Source organism: Sprattus sprattus (assembly GCF_963457725.1).
Source record: "Sprattus sprattus genome assembly, chromosome: 15".
NCBI lineage: Eukaryota > Metazoa > Chordata > Actinopteri > Clupeiformes > Clupeidae > Sprattus > Sprattus sprattus.
The window spans coordinates 24255720-24278510 of NC_137913.1; the positions used below are offsets into that span (position 1 = coordinate 24255720).

Below are 22791 nucleotides of genomic sequence, written 5' to 3' on the forward strand. Positions count from 1 at the left end.
ATTGGTGCGGTTGTGTGTTTAGCATTGTGTTCATGCGTGAGGCTGTATGTGAAGTGTGTGTGTGTGTGTGTGTGTGTGTGTGTGTGTGTGTGTCTGTAGCAGTGTGTATCTGTATTAACGTGTGCGGTCTGGTGCAGGAGGAGGATGAGGAGGGCTACCGAAAGCTGATTGACCAGAAGAAGGACAAGCGTCTGGCCTACCTGCTGCAGCAGACGGACGAGTACGTGGCCAACCTCACCACCCTGGTGTACGAGCACAAGGCTGCCCAGGCCGCAAGGGTGAAGAAGAAGAAGAGGAAGAAGAAGAAGGTGGGAGAGACGTTTAGGGGTTAAGATACATTTCAGTAAAATACAATATATCAGCCTCAAAGAATACCTGCAACCATACTCTTTAATGCTACCTCTCAAGCTTGTTTCATTTGTTTCGGTCAGATGAATTTGTCCCTTTTTCTCTGTCTGCAGTCACCGAAATTGGATGAGAACGCTGAAGGACTTGGCGCCTTTGGGCCTGATGGAGAGGTAAACCACAGGCTTTCAGAAGCACACAAAGAGCTTTTCAAAGTCGTTTGCTTTGTATTGTTGTGTGGCCATAGATATATATATACCAAGGGGGAACTGGACCTTATTGTTAGTTAAAAGTTTTGAAAGAAAGTTCTAGAAAATGGATGTGGAGGTCAAAGAAGCTGTGCTGAATCAGTCAGGAAACAGCACTGGTGAGTTTTAAAGGGGCACTCAGCTTTCTTTGTTGTAGAAATCGCCTTAGTCCAAGCCCAGATTTGTGACAAGTTGTCCACAGACTTGCACTCCCATCACCAAGAGTCAGTTCTATATGTCCCTGCAATTTATTTACTTTAAAACAAACGAGACATTTTCTGTCGAGAACTGCCCCACAGGTGTCAGGCAGAGGCCTTTTATCTTTTTCTTCCCGCTTGTTGCTGACCTGAGTTTGATCAGTCCCTCCAGGAATTTGCGATCTTGCGATTGAACAAAATTCACATAAGTTCAAGGATTTACCACAACACTTGCAAGGGGTTGAAATGTATTTATTTTTTCCTATCCATACTGCTTTGCGGCGTCCTAAATTAATGATTTTTAACCCAGACCTATTGTGTTTTTGAATGTGATATTAATGTACCTAAGTGCATTAGTAATCTATTGCCAATATTTCTTAAGTAAGTAACCAGGAATCTTTATACAGGTTACTGTCACCAGTGATCTGAGATTTCACCTCGTTTTTAATGGCAAAACCTTTTTTATAGTGCCTCATCCTTGCAATTTAGACTTCCCACAGGAAACGCAAATAAAATAATGTAACCGCAATTTTTTACGTTTCCCGCAGCAAATTCAGTCATTTTTGAACGCAAGTATCACCTTCGCAAGATCCTGGTGGGACTGAAAGCCCCTTCAGGAAAATACCCTTGAATACAGGTGTGACAGCTGATCTTGTGTTCTTCTTTCCCTCGACCTGCTAAAACCACCCACCCCCGCCCCTCCCATCGTCCTTCTTCCCTGTCTTTGCAATCTTCTCTGACGTCCATCTAAAATGTGTCTCTGCCTTTCCTGTCTATATCTCCCTCCCTCATCCTATGCCCTTGTCCCCATCTCTCTTTTCATCTTTCCCTTCCTCATTCCTTCTTCACCTCTTACTCTTCCTTGTCCTACCCATCTGTCCTCCTCCTCCTCCTCCTCCATTCCTTTTCCCCATCTCCGCAGCCCATGGACGAGAGCAGTCAGATGAGTGAGCTGCCAGTCAAGGTGATCCAGACGGAGACGGGCAAAGTGCTGCAGGGCACCGAGGCCCCCAAGTCCAGTCAGCTGGAGGCCTGGCTGGAGATGAACCCAGGGTGAGAGAGACCTGCCACTACCCTCCCCCTGCGCCCCCCACTGTCTATCTCTTTCCATGCCACTCCTCTGTCTTTCTCCCCTTTTTGTCACCTCGTGCCCTTTATCTTTCATCCCTTAAGTAATCCCCAGCGAGGGAGATGAAAAGTTCCTGGTGATTTAAAATGCCAGGGGGGGGATAACATTAAAGTCAGGAACGCTCTCTGAGCTGTCAGCAGTCAAGCGAGCTGTCAGGTGGGAAAACCAGGCATAGATAGTCCTGAATGGATGCCTTGACTGATGAGGGATTGGTTGTGACAGGCAAAGGAGAATTAATTCAGTAATAAAAAAGAACAATCCTAGGTTCTACAGCGTCCTTCTCCTTTTCGTCGCCCTTAACTCGTGTCAGACTGTTGACAGTGAGTTGATGTGTGTGTTTTTTTGTTTGTTTGTGTATCTACCCAACACAGTGCATGAGGCTTGACATTGCGTGTGCCAGCACACAGTCAGCAGGGGATTATATTAGAGACGGCCAGACATGATGGTGTATACATCATCAGCATCTGATAAGCTGCTGTCTCTGCCTTTGTTCTGCAGCTATGAAGTGGCCCCACGGTCCGACAGCGAGGAGAGCAGCTCAGAGTATGAGGAGGAGGTGAGCATAGCTTTCTCTTTTTTACAAGAAGGTTAGATCTGAAAGGCAAGGCCATGCTTGTCATATACCATTTTACCATATACCATTATGCACAGCCACATCCATACGTTTACAGACACAGGCCAAGGTTTCATGCATGTATGCATTCACAGGTACGACTAGAGCCAAGTCCATAAAGAGAAGATACTGCATACATGAGTAATACATTGGTTAAGTTATTTTATGTTGGCTATTTGTGCTGTGATAGCACATGGTCATTCATGAATATCATGACATTATTTTTAGAAGCATCTTTATGTGTTGGTGTTTTGATATGAGTTTTGAATGATGAATACATTTGTCTATAGCATCTTGGTGTACATTCTTTAAGTTAAAGGATAAGTTATTTTTATTACGTTCTCGAGTTTTAAAAATGACAGCACTCACAACACAACATTTACTATTGACGGAACATGGTTCTTTAAAATGGGAATGGTATTTCTCTAGCTGTCAAATAGAGAACCTTGATTGGAGTGGTCTATCCATTAGGCACACATGATAAAACAGATAATACCCCCCACGCGCAAACATGCCCTTCAAACACCATAATCACATTATCTAAAGGTAATGTGGCAGAAGTAGCTGTCCAAGTAGGTGGACCTGGCATGCATGTTACCCCTCGTGCCTTCATGACTGAGATTGCCACGTGGGGTAACTTGTGCATCGCTGTGAAGGGATTACCTCTCCAGCTGCCTCTAATTGCCCCTTTCTGTCCCCTCTATTGTGGTGTGTTTGTGTAGGACGAGGAGGAGTCCACGTCACACCTGGACTTGGAGGAAAAGAAGTCCAAGGATCCCAGCGGAGACGCGGTGTTTGACAGTGCCACCAAGCACATCATCGAGTATGTGTGACATGCATACACACACACACACATGGCAGTCTTTCATTCCCTCTCCTATCGTCAGCTCAACTGAGCCCTCTCAGAGGGGCCCATTCACTTGACCCCTTCATCCACTGATCCAGGAGCAGCCTACTGCAACCGCGCGCTGTTAATGTAATCTTGTGTTGGAGTGGGCGAGTGTGACCCAGCATTAGAAAGAGACTGGAATCACTTCTGACCTGACTCTTATGGTCTTCTATCACTTCGCCTCTCCCCTATCCCCTCCATCCTCTCTCTTTTGGTGTGTATTTGTCTGGCTCTCACTGTCTCTCTCTCTCTCTCCCTCTGTCTCTTTCCCTCTCTGTCTGTCTCTCCCTCTCTCTCTGTTTATTTCCCTATTCCCCCCCACAGTTCAGTAAAGCAGGACGTGGATGACGAGTACAGCGCTCAGGCTGGTGAAAACAGTTCTCAGTCCTACTACGGCGTGGCCCATTGCGTCATCGAGAGGGTGGAGAAGCAGTCCTCCCTGCTGATCAACGGCACCCTGAAGCATTACCAGGTAAAGGCGCTAACATGAATGCAGTGCAACCTCAGCAAAAAGGAAATATATGTAAGTGAGACATGGCATTAAACACATGCAGAGATTCTCAGACTGGAACTGGGAGAAAGTACCGTGATGAATGCAAACGCACACGTTCACACCGACTCTCTCAGATGTGCACACAAGGACGTGGACATGACCCTGCATACACAGTGCTCTGTATGGTGTGCAGAGATAAGTGAACACACACACATACACACAGCTGTTGTCGTCATCCACAGTGGAAAGGGCCGATCTGAAACGCATACCTTGTTGTGTAGCGACAGTGAGGAATGGATTCTGACTGCTGGTAGACGGGGTGGCTTGGAGCGGACGACTCAAAGGACAGAGACTGCGGCGGGAGCGAAAATGATGAAAACATGGAGAAATCCATCTTGAAAGAGTAAAATAAAGCGTCACATTGTAGGTTCTGAAATAACGTGTGCCCGTGTTGTGGTAATGTGTCTACTGCCCTATAATAAAAAAAGCACAACACTTTATTTATTGTGTTACGTGCAGAACTCGCAAAAGATCATTGCCCTTGCCACACTGCGTATGCAAAATGGAAATGAACGTATGTTGTCAGCGTGCCATTGAAGTCCTGTCGTCTGTGTCCCTCTGCTCAGATCCAGGGCCTGGAGTGGATGGTGTCGTTGTACAACAACAACCTGAACGGCATCCTGGCCGACGAGATGGGCCTGGGGAAGACCATCCAGACCATCGCCCTCATCACCTACCTGATGGAGTTAAAGAGGCTCAACGGGCCCTACCTGATCATCGTGCCCCTCTCGTGCGTTACGGACCATGCTATCGTACACCACTCGCGCGCACACACACAGTGACTTGCAAATGATGACCAATCATCTAGATTGTTCCTGAGTAGAATGGAGGTGATGGCGAACGGAGTTAGCTAATGGAGTTAGCAATTATGTGGTGACACAGCTGGGTGGGTTCTCTGCCACCGCTAAGTGACATGGAGAGATGTAAAGGTTAATTCATGTTCATTTTAGAGAACAGCAGGTTTCCCATCACATAGTCATCGGCTTGCAGCAGGGTTCAAGACTCAGCGTTGCAATCACATTACCTTTGTTTTGGCTTCCCTCTCTCTGGCAAAATATGTTTTTCTGATATGGAGAGTGAGAGTGCGATGAAGGGATGAGAATACTGTAGGTGTAGATGAGAACGACAGGGTTCGGGTCTCCGTGCGCAAGGTGAGGGAGAGGATTTTCAGCTAATCCTCCAGAGATTGATCTGTCTAGGGAGCAGAGAGAGCTGCACATGTCACATCCTGACACACACATATAGAAATATACACACACACACACACATACAAACAAACAGACACACACACACACACACAGCTGCTGCCTCTCAAACTGTGTGGATTAGCCTGTTCTTGGGTGTGATTCATGTGATTCTCCTGTGACAATGATTAGCTTGCCTTCCAACAGATGGCAATCTCAAAGCCTTTAACGTTATTATCAGTGATGTGAACAGAAATGTTTTCCTATTCATTTCCGGTAGAACTCTCTCCAACTGGGTGTATGAGCTCGACAAGTGGGCACCAACCATTATCAAAATCGGATACAAGGTTGGTCATTTGATCTTATTTTCCCACCACCATCATAATATTTTCATAAAATTGTCTGACCTTGCACTCTCCCCTGTCTTTTTATCCGCTGCCTGACGGAACCCTCTTGTCTTCCTGAAGGGTACGCCCTCTATGCGTCGAAACCTGGTGCCTCTGCTGCGCAGCGGAAAGTTCAACGTGCTCCTGACCACCTACGAGTACATCATCAAGGACAAGCAAATCCTGGCCAAGGTGAGAGAGGCAGTAAAAACCAGCCCAGGCTTCCATGAGAAAGAGAGGTGCCTCAACTGTCTAAACAGTTGCTAGACAGAGGTGAAATTCGAGAAATGCTGCAGGAAAAGTATTTAATGTTGAACATTAAGACCAGTTTATTGCAGCAAATGGTATATGCAGTATTTGCAAAGAAGTGGATGCATTTGGGATATTTGTTGCCAATTGTTATTGTGGAACTTTTACAAGCGTTGTCATTAGCTCTGTCTGGTGTAATCATTTGGATGAACACACAGAGTGTGTGTTTTATGTTGTGCCCTGCAACGGTTCTTATTAAAGTCTGCATTTATTTCCCCTCCCAGATCCGCTGGAAGTACATGATCGTGGACGAGGGTCACCGCATGAAGAACCACCACTGCAGGCTGACGCAGGTGCTGAACACACACTACGTGGCCCCACGGCGTCTCCTGCTCACCGGGACGCCGCTGCAGAACAAGCTGCCCGAGCTCTGGGCCCTGCTCAACTTCCTGCTGCCCACCATCTTCAAGAGCTGCAGCACCTTCGAGCAGTGGTTCAACGCGCCCTTCGCTATGACCGGAGAGAGAGTACGACACAGAGAGTTCCTGTAGAAGATATTTATTCATACAGCACAGTGCTTAGTAGAATAGAGTAGTAACAGGCTGGAAACAGGTGGCATAAATCAATTTAGTTTCAATTTTATTTGTTTATATAGAGCCATTAACAATAGACATGGGCTGCGGTCAGATGGTAAAAAAAAAAAACTTCCTTTTCTAACTACTTTTCATTGACCTTGTGGTGCTTTCCATCGAGGTCAAGGAAAAGTAGTTAGGAAAGGACAAAGGACCTAATTTTGATGTGAAGAATTCATAAGAACTTATGAAGGCCTTATGAGGAAAAGACCATTGTGGTGCTACAAGAATCCGACTGCACTGATACTTTAGCCTATGTAATTATGTGACAGCGGGTGGTATTGACATGGGTCTTTAAATGTTGCTGCCACAAGGAATTGTGGGACGACATTATATCCTTCCCTTTCATAAAGGATGGTCCAGCTTACCCTATGCTAAATGCTTTGGAAGATTTTGCCCTGGGCGCTGATTTGCTATACAGCTGAAAAACACATTTATACTTATAACATTTCAAGGGTTTGGATTAGTTTTGCTTTGATTTTGTTTACCACATCGATTCCTTTTTTGTTGTTGTTATTTTTCATGTTTTTGCATGTTTTCTATTGGTTGGCAGGTGGACCTGAATGAAGAGGAGACCATTCTGATCATTCGCCGTCTGCACAAGGTGCTCCGTCCCTTCCTGCTGCGTCGCCTGAAGAAGGAGGTGGAGTCTCAGCTTCCAGAGAAGGTGAACCTGAACTTCACTGTTTGATTGGGGCCTCATGGTAATTTGTCTCTTGCCTAGACCAGCAAATAGTTGTGAATCGGTTCATTATTAATATATGAATTATGAATAATTGATTTCTGCCTATTAACCATTAGCTGATGAATTTTTAAAAGATCCCCCGTAGTCGTTTGAACTCAAAAGGCAAATAGCGGTCATGTGGGGAGAGACATTAACATGCAGAGCAGAGACCTAATGGCTTTTCGTGATGCAAATACTGTGAAATTGCCTTGCCTGAGTAATAAAGGTAAAATAAAGGAGAAAAATTTCCAAGCCCCAACATCCAGCTGGCCTGGGTGTAGGAACCCTCTAATCCTGGTCCTCCGTATTAGTATAAGCTATTTGCTCAAGGGGATTACCCCCTCAAAGCATAGGCCATGACATTCCAGCCAGAAGCCAATGGAGGGCACGCATCAAAGTGGCCCTGCCACACAGCTGCCAACACAGGAGCACCTCTAGACTTCTGTTTCTGCCTTTGTTTCGCTCAGGTGGAGTACGTCGTCAAATGTGACATGTCTGCCATCCAGAAGGTTCTGTACCGGCACATGCAGGGCAGGGGCATCCTGCTGACAGACGGCTCTGAGAAGGACAAGAAGGTAAGAGGAAACGCCATGTCACAAAGAAGCTCTTTGAAAAGATGTGACTTAATGCTCGCTCGCTCTCTCTCTCTCTCTCTCTCTCTCTCTTTATCGCATAAAGAGGTCACATTTATTGTCATTGTATCTGGCTCTCTCTCATTGTCATTCTCACCTCGTTCACCCAAGGGTAAAGGAGGAGCGAAGACCTTGATGAACACCATCATGCAACTGAAGAAGATCTGCAATCATCCCTACATGTTCCCGCACATTGAGGTGAGTCAGTCTCCCCAGAGCCCCCTCACCGTCTATGTGTGCTTTGATGTCGATCGAGCCCTGAGATATATGTGCATACGTGCGTGAAAGGCGTGAGTGAAAGGCTTTAATGATGAATTCAGCTTATTGATCAAAAAGGGTCATTTTTGCCATGAACCTTTACCTTGAATGATTTGCCTTATTTTTTTTAACAGGAATCGTTTGCAGAGCACTTGGGGTTTCCAAATGGCATGATCAATGGGTGAGGAAGCAAGAAGGCATCTCATTCTGACCATTTGAAAACAGAGCCCAGAATCAACCCAGGCCCTGCATAGTCTTTGGGTTAAGCGTTCCCATGATCGGCCCATGAGCAGCAGTAACACTGCACACAAGGCCAGCCACTGTTTAAACAAGCACATGTTTTTGTTTTTCTTCTCCATGTTTCTTCTCTTCTTTTTCCCCTTAATTCTTCTTCTTTGACCTCCTCCATATCCTTCCTCTTCTTCCCCTTTTCCCTCCTTCTCCTGCATCTTCTTCTTCTCTCCTCCTCCTACCCTCCTCTCTCTCCTGTCACCCCCGCTCTCTCCAGCCTTGAGCTGTACCGTGCGTCCGGTAAGTTTGAGTTGCTGGACCGCATCCTGCCCAAGCTGCTGGCCACAAACCACCGCGTGCTGCTCTTCTGCCAGATGACCACCCTCATGACCATTATGGAGGACTACTTTGCCTACCGCAACTTCAAGTACCTGCGCCTGGACGGTGAGCGCCTAGATCCAACCCTCTCCACCCCGAACCCCAACTGTAACCCCCCCCCAACTAAATATACAACTATTGGTTATTCCCAACTATAGTAAGATAGATCACTAAGTTGGGTTGATGAACTATAAAGATGAAAGTCTGTGGACAAATTAGCTGCGCTAATGGTAGCTATGGTGGTAAATCAGGTGGTATTTCGCCTCTAATGCACTACCATGTGAAAGAAAATTGTTTTGAATAAAACTTGAGTGTTCACAGATCTGTATCGCTGAAATAGAGTAGAATCTGTAGCCATGTAAGGTTTCTTCTGTTATCCCGTGTGTGGGGACCAGGTACCACCAAGTCGGAGGACCGCGCTGCGCTGCTGAAGAGGTTCAACGAGCCCGACTCGCCGTATTTCATCTTCCTGCTAAGCACACGCGCCGGGGGCCTGGGACTGAACCTGCAGGCGGCCGACACCGTGGTGATCTTCGACAGCGACTGGAACCCCCACCAGGTTTGCAGCGCACTGACAAACACTGCTCACACTCTTAGACGCACACACACACACACACACACACACACACACACACACACACACACACCGACACACAGACACAAACACATACACACATACACACACACACACACACACACACACACACACACACACACACACAAACACACACACACACACACACAAACACACAAACACACACACACACACACACACACACACACACACCCACACACACCCACACACACACACACACACACACACACACACACACACACACACACACACATACACACACACACACACACACACACACACAGACACACACACCCACACACACACACACACACACACACACACACAAACACACACACCCACACACACCCACACACACACACACACACACACACACACACACACACACACACACACAAACACACACCCACACACACCCACACACACACACACACACACACACACACACACACACACACACACACATACACACACACACACACACACACACACACACACCTCCCTGCGGGTGACCTGCTTTAATTAACACTCAGCCGAATTAATTAGAGCCTTGAAGATAAATGGTGTTGAGTTCCTCTGGGCTCCCCTAAAGAACAGGAAAATAAATCTGTGTAATAATAAATGCTCTTGTTACCCCGGCAGATATCCCACTGCTCTCTCTATGCATTTCCATTTATGCAAACAAAATGAGTCCTTCTGAGTGCTTTGAGCGCTGCGTGTTCATCATATTCCCATTCACACAGTCATGCCAGGTCGCCTATAAACCCCAAGAGGCCGTGATTTGCGCTGATTTTAGAACAGGTAAGGGGAGTTGTTAGGCACAACTAGGGCTGTCAAAATTGCTCAAAAATGACGTTTGAATATTCCGTAAAAACCCCCACATACATATTCGAATATCTGGTTGCGCACTAGGCACGTCAATAACAGGACAAATGAATACAACGAGACATAACTACTTGTATAGGTAATTTATTTAGGTTTAAACATAGTTAACAACATATTACCTACACAAAAATATGTAAATGAACTAATGGCCAAGACCGCAGACCTTGCCCTCTTGCTCGCACACACGCACTCTTTCTTTCTCTCTCTCTCTGCGCCTACGGTTTAAATGAACGACAACAATAAACTAATGCTGAGTGCTGATCAAGAGTTTTGTGCAAGCAATTTAAGGCCTCAATTCTTGTCCCAAATATGGCAGGCTTAATTCAGTGATTGAAACAAATATTATTAACATTAATTGAAGTTTTACAGTATAGAACCGACATTGAACGCTCCGAGCGAGCTGTGCTGTGGAAAACATGGAACTTTTCCTTGGCATGAAACGGCAAATAATCAAACCATTGCATGAAGCTGTTGTAGCCTATCTTGTCTATTTTATTCAGGCAATATACAGCCAGTACAGTAGCGACTAGCCCACACTAGTAATGTTTCTGTTAATGTTAAATAAAATGAGGCACACAGTTATACAATTCTACGTTTCAATTGGTGACTGTTCCACGCCTAGTGATACGGTACCTCGCTTCCAGTGCTTCACAGAACTCCCTGAAACCTATCCCATCCATCACACTGATCGGCCTCATGTCCTTGCATATGAACTTACCATCAACTGACCAAAATCTAAAATATCTCCAGACATCACTCTAGATTTTTAGGGGTTACAATCACTTTCTCTGCAGCGGTCAAGCTGGGTTCTGCACTTTGAGCCATCTTCTACGCAAGTCAACTGTCAGCACTGACGTTGTGCCAGCACTGACGCTGTGCGACTCCTGTGACCTGTCCCTGACATGCTGTGTGTTTTTTTTTTTTTTTTTTTACATTCGAATATTAATTTTCACATTCGAAATTCTGTTTTTAACAACTATTCGTATTTATCGAACTTAGATTATTCGTTGACATCCCTAGGTACGACGCGAGGCGTAAAACACGGACTCGCAGGGCTTATTGCTTTTCTAAAACTGTTACAACGCTGAAGCGTTATTCTATCAGCTTTTATCCCGATATCAACTCAGTTGAGGTCACAAGCAGTCAGACTGAATAGCCTCTTCATTTTTAATTTGTACTTTTCAAACAACCTGTAATTCTAAGGTGAAAATCACTCTTTCAAAGCAGCAGGTCTGATTAACCTATTCAGTGACCGTGTCAATGTCCAGCCAAGGACAAGGAGTAATCTATTGCTTCTGGAAAGTTTGAGTCACTCTCAGTCTCTGTCTCCCCTCTCCATCTCTCTTTTTCTCCCTCTATTTTTTTTCTCACTTGTGATGTGTCTCTGCCTCGTATATATAACACTCTTCTTTTTTTCTGAAATTTTTCTGTCACTCTTCATCTCTCTCTCTCCCCATCAGGACTTGCAGGCGCAGGACCGCGCTCACCGCATTGGGCAGAAGAGTGAGGTGCGTGTGCTGCGCCTTTGCACTGTTAACAGCGTGGAGGAGAAGATCCTGGCTGCCGCCAAGTACAAGCTCAACGTGGACCAGAAGGTCATCCAGGCCGGCATGTTCGACCAGAAGTCGTCCGGCCACGAACGGCAGGTCTTCCTGAAGGCCATCCTGACGCACGAGGAGCAAAACGAGGTCCGTCCTGTCACCTTTTCACTCCACCCTCCCCAATCAGTACTCTACCAGTCTGTGACCTGTGACCTTTCACCTGTGACCTGTCTAATACCTTTCCCTCACATACCTAGGGGTTTGATTTTTCACTAATAGACTGACAGCTTCATCTCCTGGATGAAGATATGAAAGCAGTGTCACCACTACAGAAAATCAGCTTGAGATTTGATCAAATTTGAAGAGTCAATGTATTAAGTAGAGTCCCCCGAATGCAGACGTCAAAAGCCACTCCTCCCTCTTTGTGGATGGACCAATAGGGGGTGCTGTTTGTGCACAGATGGTGGGGCCAGGGGAGCACAGGAGTGTCAGGGAGCTTTGGGGGAGCGCACTTCTCATGCTTATGTAACAGGCTGTAGCAAACGTCACTGAGCCGTCACAGAGGCAGTGGCATTTATGTGTTATTGCCATCTTTAAATAACACACCCCAATGACACCCCCTCGAGCAGGAGGCTCCACAGAGTAACTGCAGTGGTAAGCAAATCAGTGCAGTACGAAAAAAATGGCTCTGCCTTTGTGGGTTCACAGACTTGGTGGTTTTTGCCTCGTTTTAGCATTCCAATACTCTAATGCAACAAACCCAGTTTACTTGTTCTGGCTCCTTATTTGTTGGGTCTCTGACAGCAGTTGTCCCTCAGGTTCGTAATGATGCTGTTCGTTGTAGTTTTTTTCTTTTTTCTTTCACTGTGTATTTATTTATTTTCCTAGCTTTGCATAATTAATAACCCAACAGCCGTGTACAGCGAATCAAACTAAAGCCCTCAGAAATAAGTTAGCGTGATGGCTAACTGTGTGTATTTCACACATGGCTTGAAGTCTGCGTTTGTAGACAGTGCATTACTGCAACTCTGCCATGAACGTTTAGCTCCCCCAGCACAGTTTGCCATATTTAATAATCTCTACTTTTCAGAGGTTTTCAGTCTGTCTCTCCCTTTTGTCCTCTCTCTCTCTCTTTGATGTCAGGAGGAAGACGAGGTCCCAGATGACGAGACCCTGAACCAGATGATTGCCAGGATCGAGGACGAGTTTGAGCTCTTCATGGTAAAGCACCACCCACATACGAGTCTCAACACTAATACCACCCCCTCTAGATACTGTATATGCAACTCCCCCCCTCGCCCTTTTAGCAACGCAGCGCCATGCAGAGATAAAAGCATGTACAAGTCTGAGCTTTGCCCACTGTTTAACCCCAGCAGCACACCGGGTGGTTCGCTGATACCGCACGCTCTTAGAAACGGGAATACTGTTTGCTCTCTGGAGTGTGAGGTGTGGTCATTTGAGTCTACAGATTGCTTTTCACTCCCTGTGCTTGTCCCTCTACATAACCGATGATTGCAGCACTCGTGATTGGCACAGTGCAGTCGGCCCCTGCCTCTAAGAGATTTGAAAGGGGATATTGAAATTAAGGAAGATTTGGATGTGCGCTTAAGAGATTATCCCTTCAGTCTTTTGAGATGTGGATCCGTGGCTTCCATAACATTGGTGACCACAGCAGGTCAGGCAAAGGTCCTGAAATAGTCATCCTCATATATTTACACGTAATACATTATGCATCATGCAAATGTTTGAGAGCTTATTATGTAAATAGATATTTTTTTTAATGAATTTATTTATTTATAGAGTATGTAAATTGAGGCAGCGTGTTGTCGGTCAAGCCAAGAAACCTTGAACCTGAGACCTGAGGCCAAATGCTGCTGGGCTTTTCTCTAGAGACTACACTCTGAAAGACACATGTCGTCGACAAAAATGACACCACTGGCTAAATACCTTTTAATTAATCAGGTTGACTAAAAGCTGAACTAGACAAAATACAAAATGTAGTCTGGTAATCGAAATGAAATTGAATGTAAAACATGAAAAAAAATCTTTAACAAAACGTGGCTTTATTTGTAGCAAAATGTGGGCCTACATTGATTAAATGATGCATATCAACAAACATTCACTCGTTGGCCTGGGAGGTTTGGGAAGTCTTGAACTGTGTGTGTGCCCTCACCTCCTCCTCCCCATTCCTGTCTTACCCCTCAGCGCATGGACCTCGACCGGCGGCGTGAGGATGCCCGCAACCCCAAGCGCAAGCCTCGGCTGATGGAGGAGGACGAGCTGCCCTCCTGGATCCTGAAGGACGACGCAGAGGTGGAGCGGCTCACCTGCCAGGAGGAGGAGGAGAAGATGTTTGGCCGCGGCTCGCGCAGCCGCCGCGACGTGGACTACAGCGACGCTCTCACCGAGAAGCAGTGGCTGAGGGTGAGGGCCTGCCAAGAGTCTCGTCATTCCCTTCGCCCAGCTCTCTCTTAGTCTCCTTTGTTTAATTTAGTCTGCTTTGGTGCTATTCTTCTTTTCGTTTTGGCCTTCTCCTCTTTGTTTCTCTTACCTTTGTCTCCTTTTTCGGTGTACGTAAGGCTCTTTGTTTGTTTTTCCTCTGTAATCTTAATCTTCTAGTCTCTCAGTGTCTGTCTGTAGTGTGATTTTTTTTTCTCATTATTTCTGCTTCTTTCTTTTTCTTCTCGTTCTCTCACTTTCTGACCTTCACACTCATATCTATTTTTAAACTCCCTCAGTTGTACCTTTCACTCACTAGTCCATTTTTTCCCAGTGGACCTTTCCCACATTCTTTTGTTATTTTTGTAATACTTTTTCTATATAACCCCTGTCACATTTACAGTATACCCCTCTCTCTCTCTCTCTCTCTCATCCTTCTTTCCATCACCACTCTACACCTTCTACTCCCTGCCAAGCTCTTTTTCTCCTGCTCTGTTATGTTAACTCGTCCGTCCTGAGGAGGACTAAGTTAAATGTCACCACATCTAGAAGAGCGATCGCTCTGAAAGGCTATCTGTGAGCGGCCTCTGTGTCCAATGTGCCTGACAGTGGGGCTCAATCTCCAGACACCTCTGATGCACTGTATACACTCTGCCTAAGGCATTGAATGAACCTTGAGAAATGTATCTGCTGGTGTGGATGTGTATGTATGTGCGTGTACTGAATGTGTGTAGGTTACACTGAGACACACACCTCACACAAACAAACACACACACACACACACTTTTACAAACAAATCAGTGGTATATATAGGCAGTATCATACGAGGTGCTATTCAGTATGCACACACGCATGCACATCACATGAAATGTGTTGCTGAACGAACCCCGGCGTCAGCCACCGCCTTCTCCTCCTCCTCCTCCTCCTCTTCGCTCCTTTATGTATTTATTTCTTTTCTGGTAGCGGGCAGCCAGAACACAACAAAGCTTTCTGCTGACGGAAAAACTCTGTTGACTTCACCCCCCTGCAGCGCTCTCTCTTTCAATACACTGCCGAATCAAATCAATGCAGCGAAATGAAAACTCCTTTAGCAGCAGTCTCACACACACGCGCACACACACTCACACACACGCACAGGCTCACGCACAGGCGGCTCACCTGTAATCTGCCTGCACACACGGAGGCACCTGTGAGAGAAGCGCCAGTCTGCTCTCTACTCAGTATGCATATCGCACGCAGCAGTTCTGAAACTTAGATCTGGCGACTGGGAATTCAATTGAATGCAGGTGCTAATTCATTTTCAGAACTGCACCTGCATGGTTTGGGTGTTTTGGGGTGGGTGGAGGGGGGCTGTTTTGTCGCTGTGTGGATCCTGGTACCTGGAGCACTGCTGGACTGGTTGTGCTTTCGTGGAGACCACAAAATAAATAGAGAGAGAAGTTATGAGGTTTGTTCAGTGCTGGTTGTGACTTGTGACCACATGTGTGAGATTGATTTACAGCTGTGGGGAGCCAGTGTGGGTGTAAAATCTGCCCAGGGTGGTTTGTCACACCATCTTGTTTTCACCCCTCAAAATATTGCAAGCTCTGTGTAAGAGAAGCAGTGGAAGAGAGAGAGAGAGAGAGAAGACAGGTGTGGTAAACAGTAGTCGTCTCGGGGGGGTCTGCTCAGGAGGGTGCGTTAATCATTACTGAGTTCTAGTTTTTAGGTGTTAATAGGATACTTCTCAGGACCATAGCGGTGAATGCTAACGCCCCCTCAGTAGCCATATGCCCCTCTCAGGGTCCTTTTACCATAAGGGCTAATTTGTGAGAATCGTCTCTGATGGTCGGATTTGCTTTTTTCATGGTGCTTTTTGGTTTCACCCACTAATTACATAGCCTCATTCTTCAGCCTTTTTATCAACAGTGACTCTGACAATTAGTCAGTGACTTAAATTGAACTATAATAGTAGTCAGGGCTGGGGGGGGGCAAGAAATTGCAAAACAAACTAAAAGGCCTCGTTAAGCAACTAACCCCAGGTTATAGATCAGATGTGCAGTGATCATTATCATTGAAAAGGTCGTTAAGAGAGCCAGGAAATGCTCACAACTGTACAGTTTGACGGAACGTGCCATCATGCCCCTGTCTGCGCTGTGCATCAGGGGGTACTTACATCTAACACAACCTTTTAGAGACACAGGCTGCAATTTACTAGGCCTTTCATTGTTTTTATGGCTTAAGAACAGGCAATTTGTTTTCTTACCAATTGGGCTGAAAGGACATTTGCTGTGTGTGAAGGAACCTTTGTGTGTGTCTTTTTGCGTGTGTGTCTGTATGTGTGTGTGTGTGTGTGTGTGTGTGTGTGTGTGTGTGTGTGTGTGTGTGTGTGTGTGTGTGTGTGTGCGTATGGTGGAGTAGAAGGGATAGAAGGATTCAAGATGGGAGAAGCTGCTGCTCTTTGAAGACTGCATCTTCCATTGAGGCCTCTCATAATAATAATATATAATAATAATAGCAGGGTAATTTTTTCAGCTATCGCATCCCGCTGTGCTCAAAGCAGCCTGACACACAGACAGACAGACAAAATGGGTCAATTAAGGAGTACAGAACAGTGCAGAGAAAAGCGTGGTTATAGTGCGGTAATAATTCCGTTCGCCTTCTCTTTCACAAATTAATTAGTAAAAAATTATTCACCTTGGCACTGTCCGTCTAAAGACACAGCGCACACAAGCTCTCCAGCATAGGCTCTGCAGATAAGTGCACGTCAGGCTCAGTTTGATAGGTGCCCTAAGGTTTGAAAAGTGTCCTTTAGAGCAAGCCAATCCCCTGCTCTTATTTTCTCACGCCCAGCCCCAGCTACTTGCATCTGGGCTGATTACGCAGGTATGACAGCGGCCGATGTGCTGTGAGGCCTCGTGCGCATGCTGGGGCTTTTTTCTGAGTCTTCGGAGAGCGCAACTCCCAGACTGTTTTTTCACTCTCGTCACCAGAAAAACAAAAGGAAGGGAGGGGAGCGACAGAGGAGACAGCAGGCATTAGCTATCAGTTGGGTGTAATTAGCAATCACGCCCAACTCATAAATATGCAGCCACATCTCCTCCGGATCCACGCGGAGATGTGTATGTAATATTCCGTTTTCGTGCTGCACTACACCTCCAGATGTGTCGGTGACTATGTGTGTGTGTTTGTGGATGTGCGTGTATGTGTGGTTGTGGGTTGGAGCATGTGTGGTGTGAGTGCATGCGTTTGTGGGTGTGTATGGGCGTGTGCGCATGCATGATATGACCACAAAGTAAGGCGTAATCCTCCGAGCGATCTCCCTGTGGAAATCCTGCTGGTGGTATGTGCGGCTGTTACTGCTGTCGGAGCTCTCCACGATCTGAACTCAATCACAGGCACTGAACTGGACAGAGGGCTAGAGAACTCTTTAGTGTTTATCTCACACTGAACATAGGCACTAGGCACTACCTTTGATTACTTTTTAATGAAGCTGTTTCTCAGAACACCTATTTGAAGGCTATGAACCTTTGTGCTATCAAGAATGTGAGGGCAACATATGAGTGGAGAGTTTGTAAATTGGCTCCCTGAACACAAGTACACCACTATAAAAGCCAGCACTTTGCTGCTCTTGAGGTAAAAAAAAAAAAAAGAAAACAAAACAAAACTCCACATCCCTCTTCGGGTGTTTTTGTTTATCATCAGGATGGTATCAAGATGAATAGACTTTTGAGTCGAGAGTAGTGAGTGTTTGTATGTGTGTGGGTGTCTATGTCTGTGTGTGCGTGTACTAGTGATGCGCGAGAGGGCGTTATTTTAACACCCCCCCCAACCCGACCCAAGAAATTTTCCAAACCGCCCCGCCCGACCCGTGGGGAATTCTGAAGCGGCCCGCCCGCCCCGCCCAATTTGACCCGCAAAAAAATAAAAATAATAATAACAACAAATACAATAAAAAGCCTGGGGCTGAGGGTTATGCTTAATTTAACACGTAACTAAATGAGAAGGATTTGCGCTAAATTCGCATTATTGTGAAACTTCAATGGCAGGTCTACATCAAACAACAACAACAATGACAGCTTTACGCAATTATTTATTGAAGAACTGTTAACAAATGCGTGGAAGACATAGCCTATGTCTATGAATGTCGTAACAGATTTGATGTAGCCTACCTGTTTTATGCCCATCATATTTGTACAGCGCCTCACATTGAAGACACATGACATAGGCTGCAATGGTGTCATCGGACAGCACGACTTGTCCAAATGTTTCCCACACCTTGCTCTTTTGGTCGGCTTTCCGTACAACCTTTGCATCGCCTTTTTTAATCTTCTCTCTTATTAAGTAAGCCATTATTGGAGTCCTCCTAGAAGTTTTGGCGGTGCAAACAAAAACTACGGATAAACTAACCGGAGCTGTATCTTAAGCTATACCATTCTAAAAGGTAACATAATTTTACAAAATATAAAGTATAGAATAAAATGTGAGGTGGATACCCATGTTATGTAGCCTAACTCAGACGACTAGCAGGAGTGGAAGCTTTGAGTGCAATAACTTTGTGACAGTGGGATGTATGCAATTGATAAGTTTTGTAGGCTAACGCAAAATTGCGATTTCACCTATGTATTCCAAAAGTTCCGGGTTGCGGGTCTTGACTATTTTGACCCGCCCCACCCGAACCCGCGATACTTAGAGAAATCTGCTACCCAACCCACCCAGCCAGCGGGTAATTGGGTAACCCGCGCATCACTAGCGAGTACTAATAGGATGGAAGCACTAGAGATGCAAGAAAGCCTGAGCACAATCGATTACCAGCCTACCAGCCTTTTGTATTTTGTACAGAAAAGCCAAGGCTTTACTGCTGTTGAGTGAAAAGAGTTTGATTGATCATTTCATCCCTGCCCCCTATGCAGGCGGTCGAGGATGGGAACTTGGAGGAGATGGAGGAGGAAATCCGCCTGAAGAAGCGCAAGCGGAGGCGGCACAGCGACAAGGACAGCCGGCGCGAGGGCACCGAGAAGGCCAAGAAGAAACGGGGCCGACCGCCGTCGGAGAAACTCTCGCCCAACCCCCCAAAACTCACCAAGCAGATGACCGCCATCGTGGACACAGTCATCAACTACAGGGACAGGTGAGTCCAGACAACACACAAAGGAAAAATAATTCTTAGAAAGGGAGCCTTATCAATAATAAATAACTTTTGAGATTTAGAAATGTGCCACTGCAGTAATATGGTGTATACGTACACTGTATCCACATTAATGCAAGGCCCTTGTGTTTGTGCCTTGGAGTATGAAATGTTATTCCCTGTGACAGTTTAATCTGTGCTGCTGCTGTAATACAAAGGCATAACGTAGTGTAGCCCGTCGCCATTATTATGCCCTGTGTGTCCAGACCATCAATTTCACTGAGATTTAATTGTCAGTCACCGTACTTTTCATAATTGTTGACAGAGTGGATTGATTTAAGGACATCTGTGTCATCGAGAGAGATGTGACCTGCTTGAAGACCAGTGGCGCAGTAAATCTGTTCTGAGTAAACAGATAAGCGAACCAGAGAAGAACATATGGTGGCCATAAAAAAAGAAATCATTCCCCTGCCATTTTTCTTCCCCTCCGTTGACATAGAACGTTGAAAAACAGGAATGTTGAGACTGAACATCCCCTTCTTCCAGTCCAGTCTTTTAAATGACATAACATCCACTGGCTCTTGGTCCTGTTCCTGCCTGCCCAGTGGCCCCTACCCAGAAGGCTGTACCTGCTCTCCTCTCCAGGAGCCACATAGCTTTAGAGCTCCTCTCTTTCGTGGTGCTCTGTGCCCGGGACGATGACGTAGATTTTCCACTCAGCGAACCCGGCCCCCAGATTTCACCAGGAAGTCCTCCCCGATCCTCTCTCTTCTTCATTCTCTCTTTCTCTCTCTCTCTCTCTCTCTATTTCGCACTCCTCTGTTTTTCCCTCTCTTTCCCTCCTTCACCTTCGCTCCAGTCATATGGAGGCGGCACGCAGTGGTTCTGGAGTCAGTTAGGTGCGCCTCAGGCCGAGGCCCACTCTTGGCACCCGCCACGGTTCTCTGTGAGTCATGGTGGAGGTCACTTGTCTCAGAGCTAGCCAGAAAGCTCATAGCTCCCTATTAATTTAGTTTATTTGTATTTATTTATTTTAGTTTATTTGTTTGTTCTGATTGCACATTGGCAGGGTCACCTAAGGCTTCCTTAGTGCCCATAACACATAACACATCCCTCCATTGCGCTCCATTGTGTTAGCTGCTGTGTGCACAGGAGGAGCTCTTTCTTCTCCGCCTCAGCTAGTTGCCCACATCAGGGGGGCTGTTATGTGACCTTAAGTGTAAGTTGTGGTGCTGTTGCCATGGGCAACAGTTTGATTAGGAGCATACAAGATGCTCTCCTAGCCTTGGTGCTGGTGAAACCGTGTAGATGTAGCAGCAGGGGGTGGGAAGGGGTCATTTTTGTTGCTACTGTCTCTCAACAGAAGCACTTCTAACAAGGCACCTTCTAGAGGTGTCTGTGTTGGTTTTTTAATTGAAATTATTCCTTCTCTGTGTACACTTGCATCGAAGAGAACTGTTAGTTATTATTTTACACTGTTTAAATTACGTTTATTTTTCGCTGTTATTTCTTTTTCTTTTTAAACACAAGATTTACTCTCCAGAATAAATGTCCACGCCCATTCATTATTATTAGTCTCAGCAACACGCCGAAGAAATGAAACAACAGGACAATTACCTGTCTGTTTCATTTTGCCTGGGTGTGTTGATAACGCACTTTCAAGAAACTCAATGACATTGTAAGTGTCCCCATATAACACTCAAATGTGTATTTGTTATTACCGAGCCGTTTCCCCTGTCGCATCCTGAAACAATTTACTGAGAGGCTGTTTATGAAATCAGACTAATCAGTATCATGCTGTCATGGATCATGATATGGCTGCAGCAGAGTTGGCAAAACCGGTTGGTCTGACGTAAAGAGGAGGTGCTGCTTGAATTCAGTCCAAAGCATATCCATGCTTTTATTCCTGCTTCATTGGCCTATCCCCTCTGTTATGCACGCTACACTGGCTCTAAGAAACTATATATATATATGCCCATAACACACCTCTGGAGGGTTATGTCCTCTCAGGACCAGCCACCAGCAGGACTCGCATCAGCTGAGACAGCCGTGGAATCTCTGAAATTGTATGACTAGCAAGCACAGCCAGCCAAATCTGTCCTGTTTCTTGGGGACTCTCCGACCCCCCCCCCCCCCACACACACACACACCACTACCCTGCTGTGATGTTCTGATGTCTGTAGAGAGAGGTGATTGGGTTATCGATCGGATCACTTCAGTCAAGTAGAAGCCCGGGTAGCTTTGTTGCACCACCAGTAGGACCACCTATCCAGTCTTGTGCTCTGCATAATTCAGTAGCTGTAAACCTTGCTGTATCAGTCTTGGTTTCAGGCCGTCAGGAATCATCCTGTTCTCAATAAAACCCAGTCTCAGTCCGCTTACCCCCTCCTGCCAGTCAAACCAAAATCCCCTGCGGTCCCCTCCCGGCTGCTCAACAGTTTGTGTCTGCAGTCAGATTCTCTCCAGAGGCGGAGCGGATTAAGAAACCACTGTTTGTCCCATACACTTTATTTAGTCTTTTTTTGTTCTTTTGGGGCCTCTGTCAGGAGACCATCTCCAGCTTCCATCACCTCACCAGCGTCTCACTCTCTCTCTCTCTCTCTCTCTCTCTCTCTCTCACTCTGTCTCTCTCTCTCTCTTCTTCCCTATCAGCTCTAGCAGGCAGCTCAGCGAGGTCTTTGTGCAGCTGCCCTCGCGTAAGGAGCTCCCAGAGTATTACGAGCTGATAAGGAAACCTGTGGACTTCAAAAAGATCAAGGTAGGCGCGCCGAGTGCGCTTCAACTCAGCATTCAGAATCCCCCGAGGGGGGCAGATACTTCAAACTGCCTCCTGTGTGTTTTTCTTGGTCTGTGAGAAATGGCAGGAGGTTTGGAGGTTTCCTTTCATTTTCTTTGGGAGGACTACTATTTATTATATGTGTTAGCTGTGGAAAGCGCTGTGCCTTGTTCATGCTAAAGGAACGATGCCGCGTGCTTTGCAGGAGCGCGTGCGCAGTCACAAGTACAGGAGCGTGAGCGACCTGGAGAAGGACGTCATGCTTCTCTGTCACAACGCCCAGACTTTCAACCTGGAGGGCTCACAGGTGTGTATGTGTTTCTGTGTGTGTCTGTGTGTGTATGGTGTTGGAGGTAAACAGCACCCCATAAGATGTATTGTATCACATCATCTCCTGGTTTAACTTTTATATGTGTATAATTAAGTATGTGTTCCAGCTGTTGAGTAGATATCCATTGGTTTTATGGGCAGAAATGATTTCGGTTTTATGCTAGCCATGTCCTTTTTTCAAACAGCTGTGGAACGTTAAACACACATCAGCTGTCAACTCGCTGAATTAAGCTAGAACATTAACAGGGATAGTTTATGTCTGAATGTGGCCCTTGGCCTTTTGGATTGACTTGACAGGCTCTTTATCTCCACAGAAAACATCCATAGACACTTTCCCCTTAAGACAGTTCCCCTGACACCACAATAACAATCTTGACGAAATAGTTTCCCTCCCTGCTGCAACTGTTTCACATCTCCCGTTAGTACACACGACCCGAAGAAGATGTCTCCCCCAACAACTTGTGACCAAC

General features: G+C 46.0%; 1 protein-coding gene across 3 annotated transcripts in view; it reads left to right on the top strand.

Annotated features, from left to right (window-relative positions):
• smarca2 (SWI/SNF related BAF chromatin remodeling complex subunit ATPase 2) overlaps positions 1-22791 on the top strand; it is a 34267-nt gene that overhangs the window by 7910 nt on the left and 3566 nt on the right. For all 3 annotated transcript variants that reach the window (XM_080852391.1, XM_080852393.1, XM_080852392.1), the window contains 22 exons: positions 138-308; positions 462-518; positions 1713-1843; positions 2418-2475; positions 3255-3355; positions 3746-3893; positions 4541-4704; positions 5439-5505; positions 5626-5736; positions 6078-6320; positions 6979-7092; positions 7617-7724; positions 7893-7979; positions 8174-8220; positions 8548-8714; positions 9044-9207; positions 11589-11816; positions 12813-12890; positions 13875-14093; positions 19001-19218; positions 21868-21973; positions 22197-22298. In XM_080852391.1, the coding sequence (XP_080708517.1) occupies positions 138-308; positions 462-518; positions 1713-1843; positions 2418-2475; positions 3255-3355; positions 3746-3893; positions 4541-4704; positions 5439-5505; positions 5626-5736; positions 6078-6320; positions 6979-7092; positions 7617-7724; positions 7893-7979; positions 8174-8220; positions 8548-8714; positions 9044-9207; positions 11589-11816; positions 12813-12890; positions 13875-14093; positions 19001-19218; positions 21868-21973; positions 22197-22298 (2889 nt within the window). The remainder of the gene's footprint in view (positions 1-137; positions 309-461; positions 519-1712; positions 1844-2417; positions 2476-3254; positions 3356-3745; positions 3894-4540; positions 4705-5438; positions 5506-5625; positions 5737-6077; positions 6321-6978; positions 7093-7616; positions 7725-7892; positions 7980-8173; positions 8221-8547; positions 8715-9043; positions 9208-11588; positions 11817-12812; positions 12891-13874; positions 14094-19000; positions 19219-21867; positions 21974-22196; positions 22299-22791) is intronic.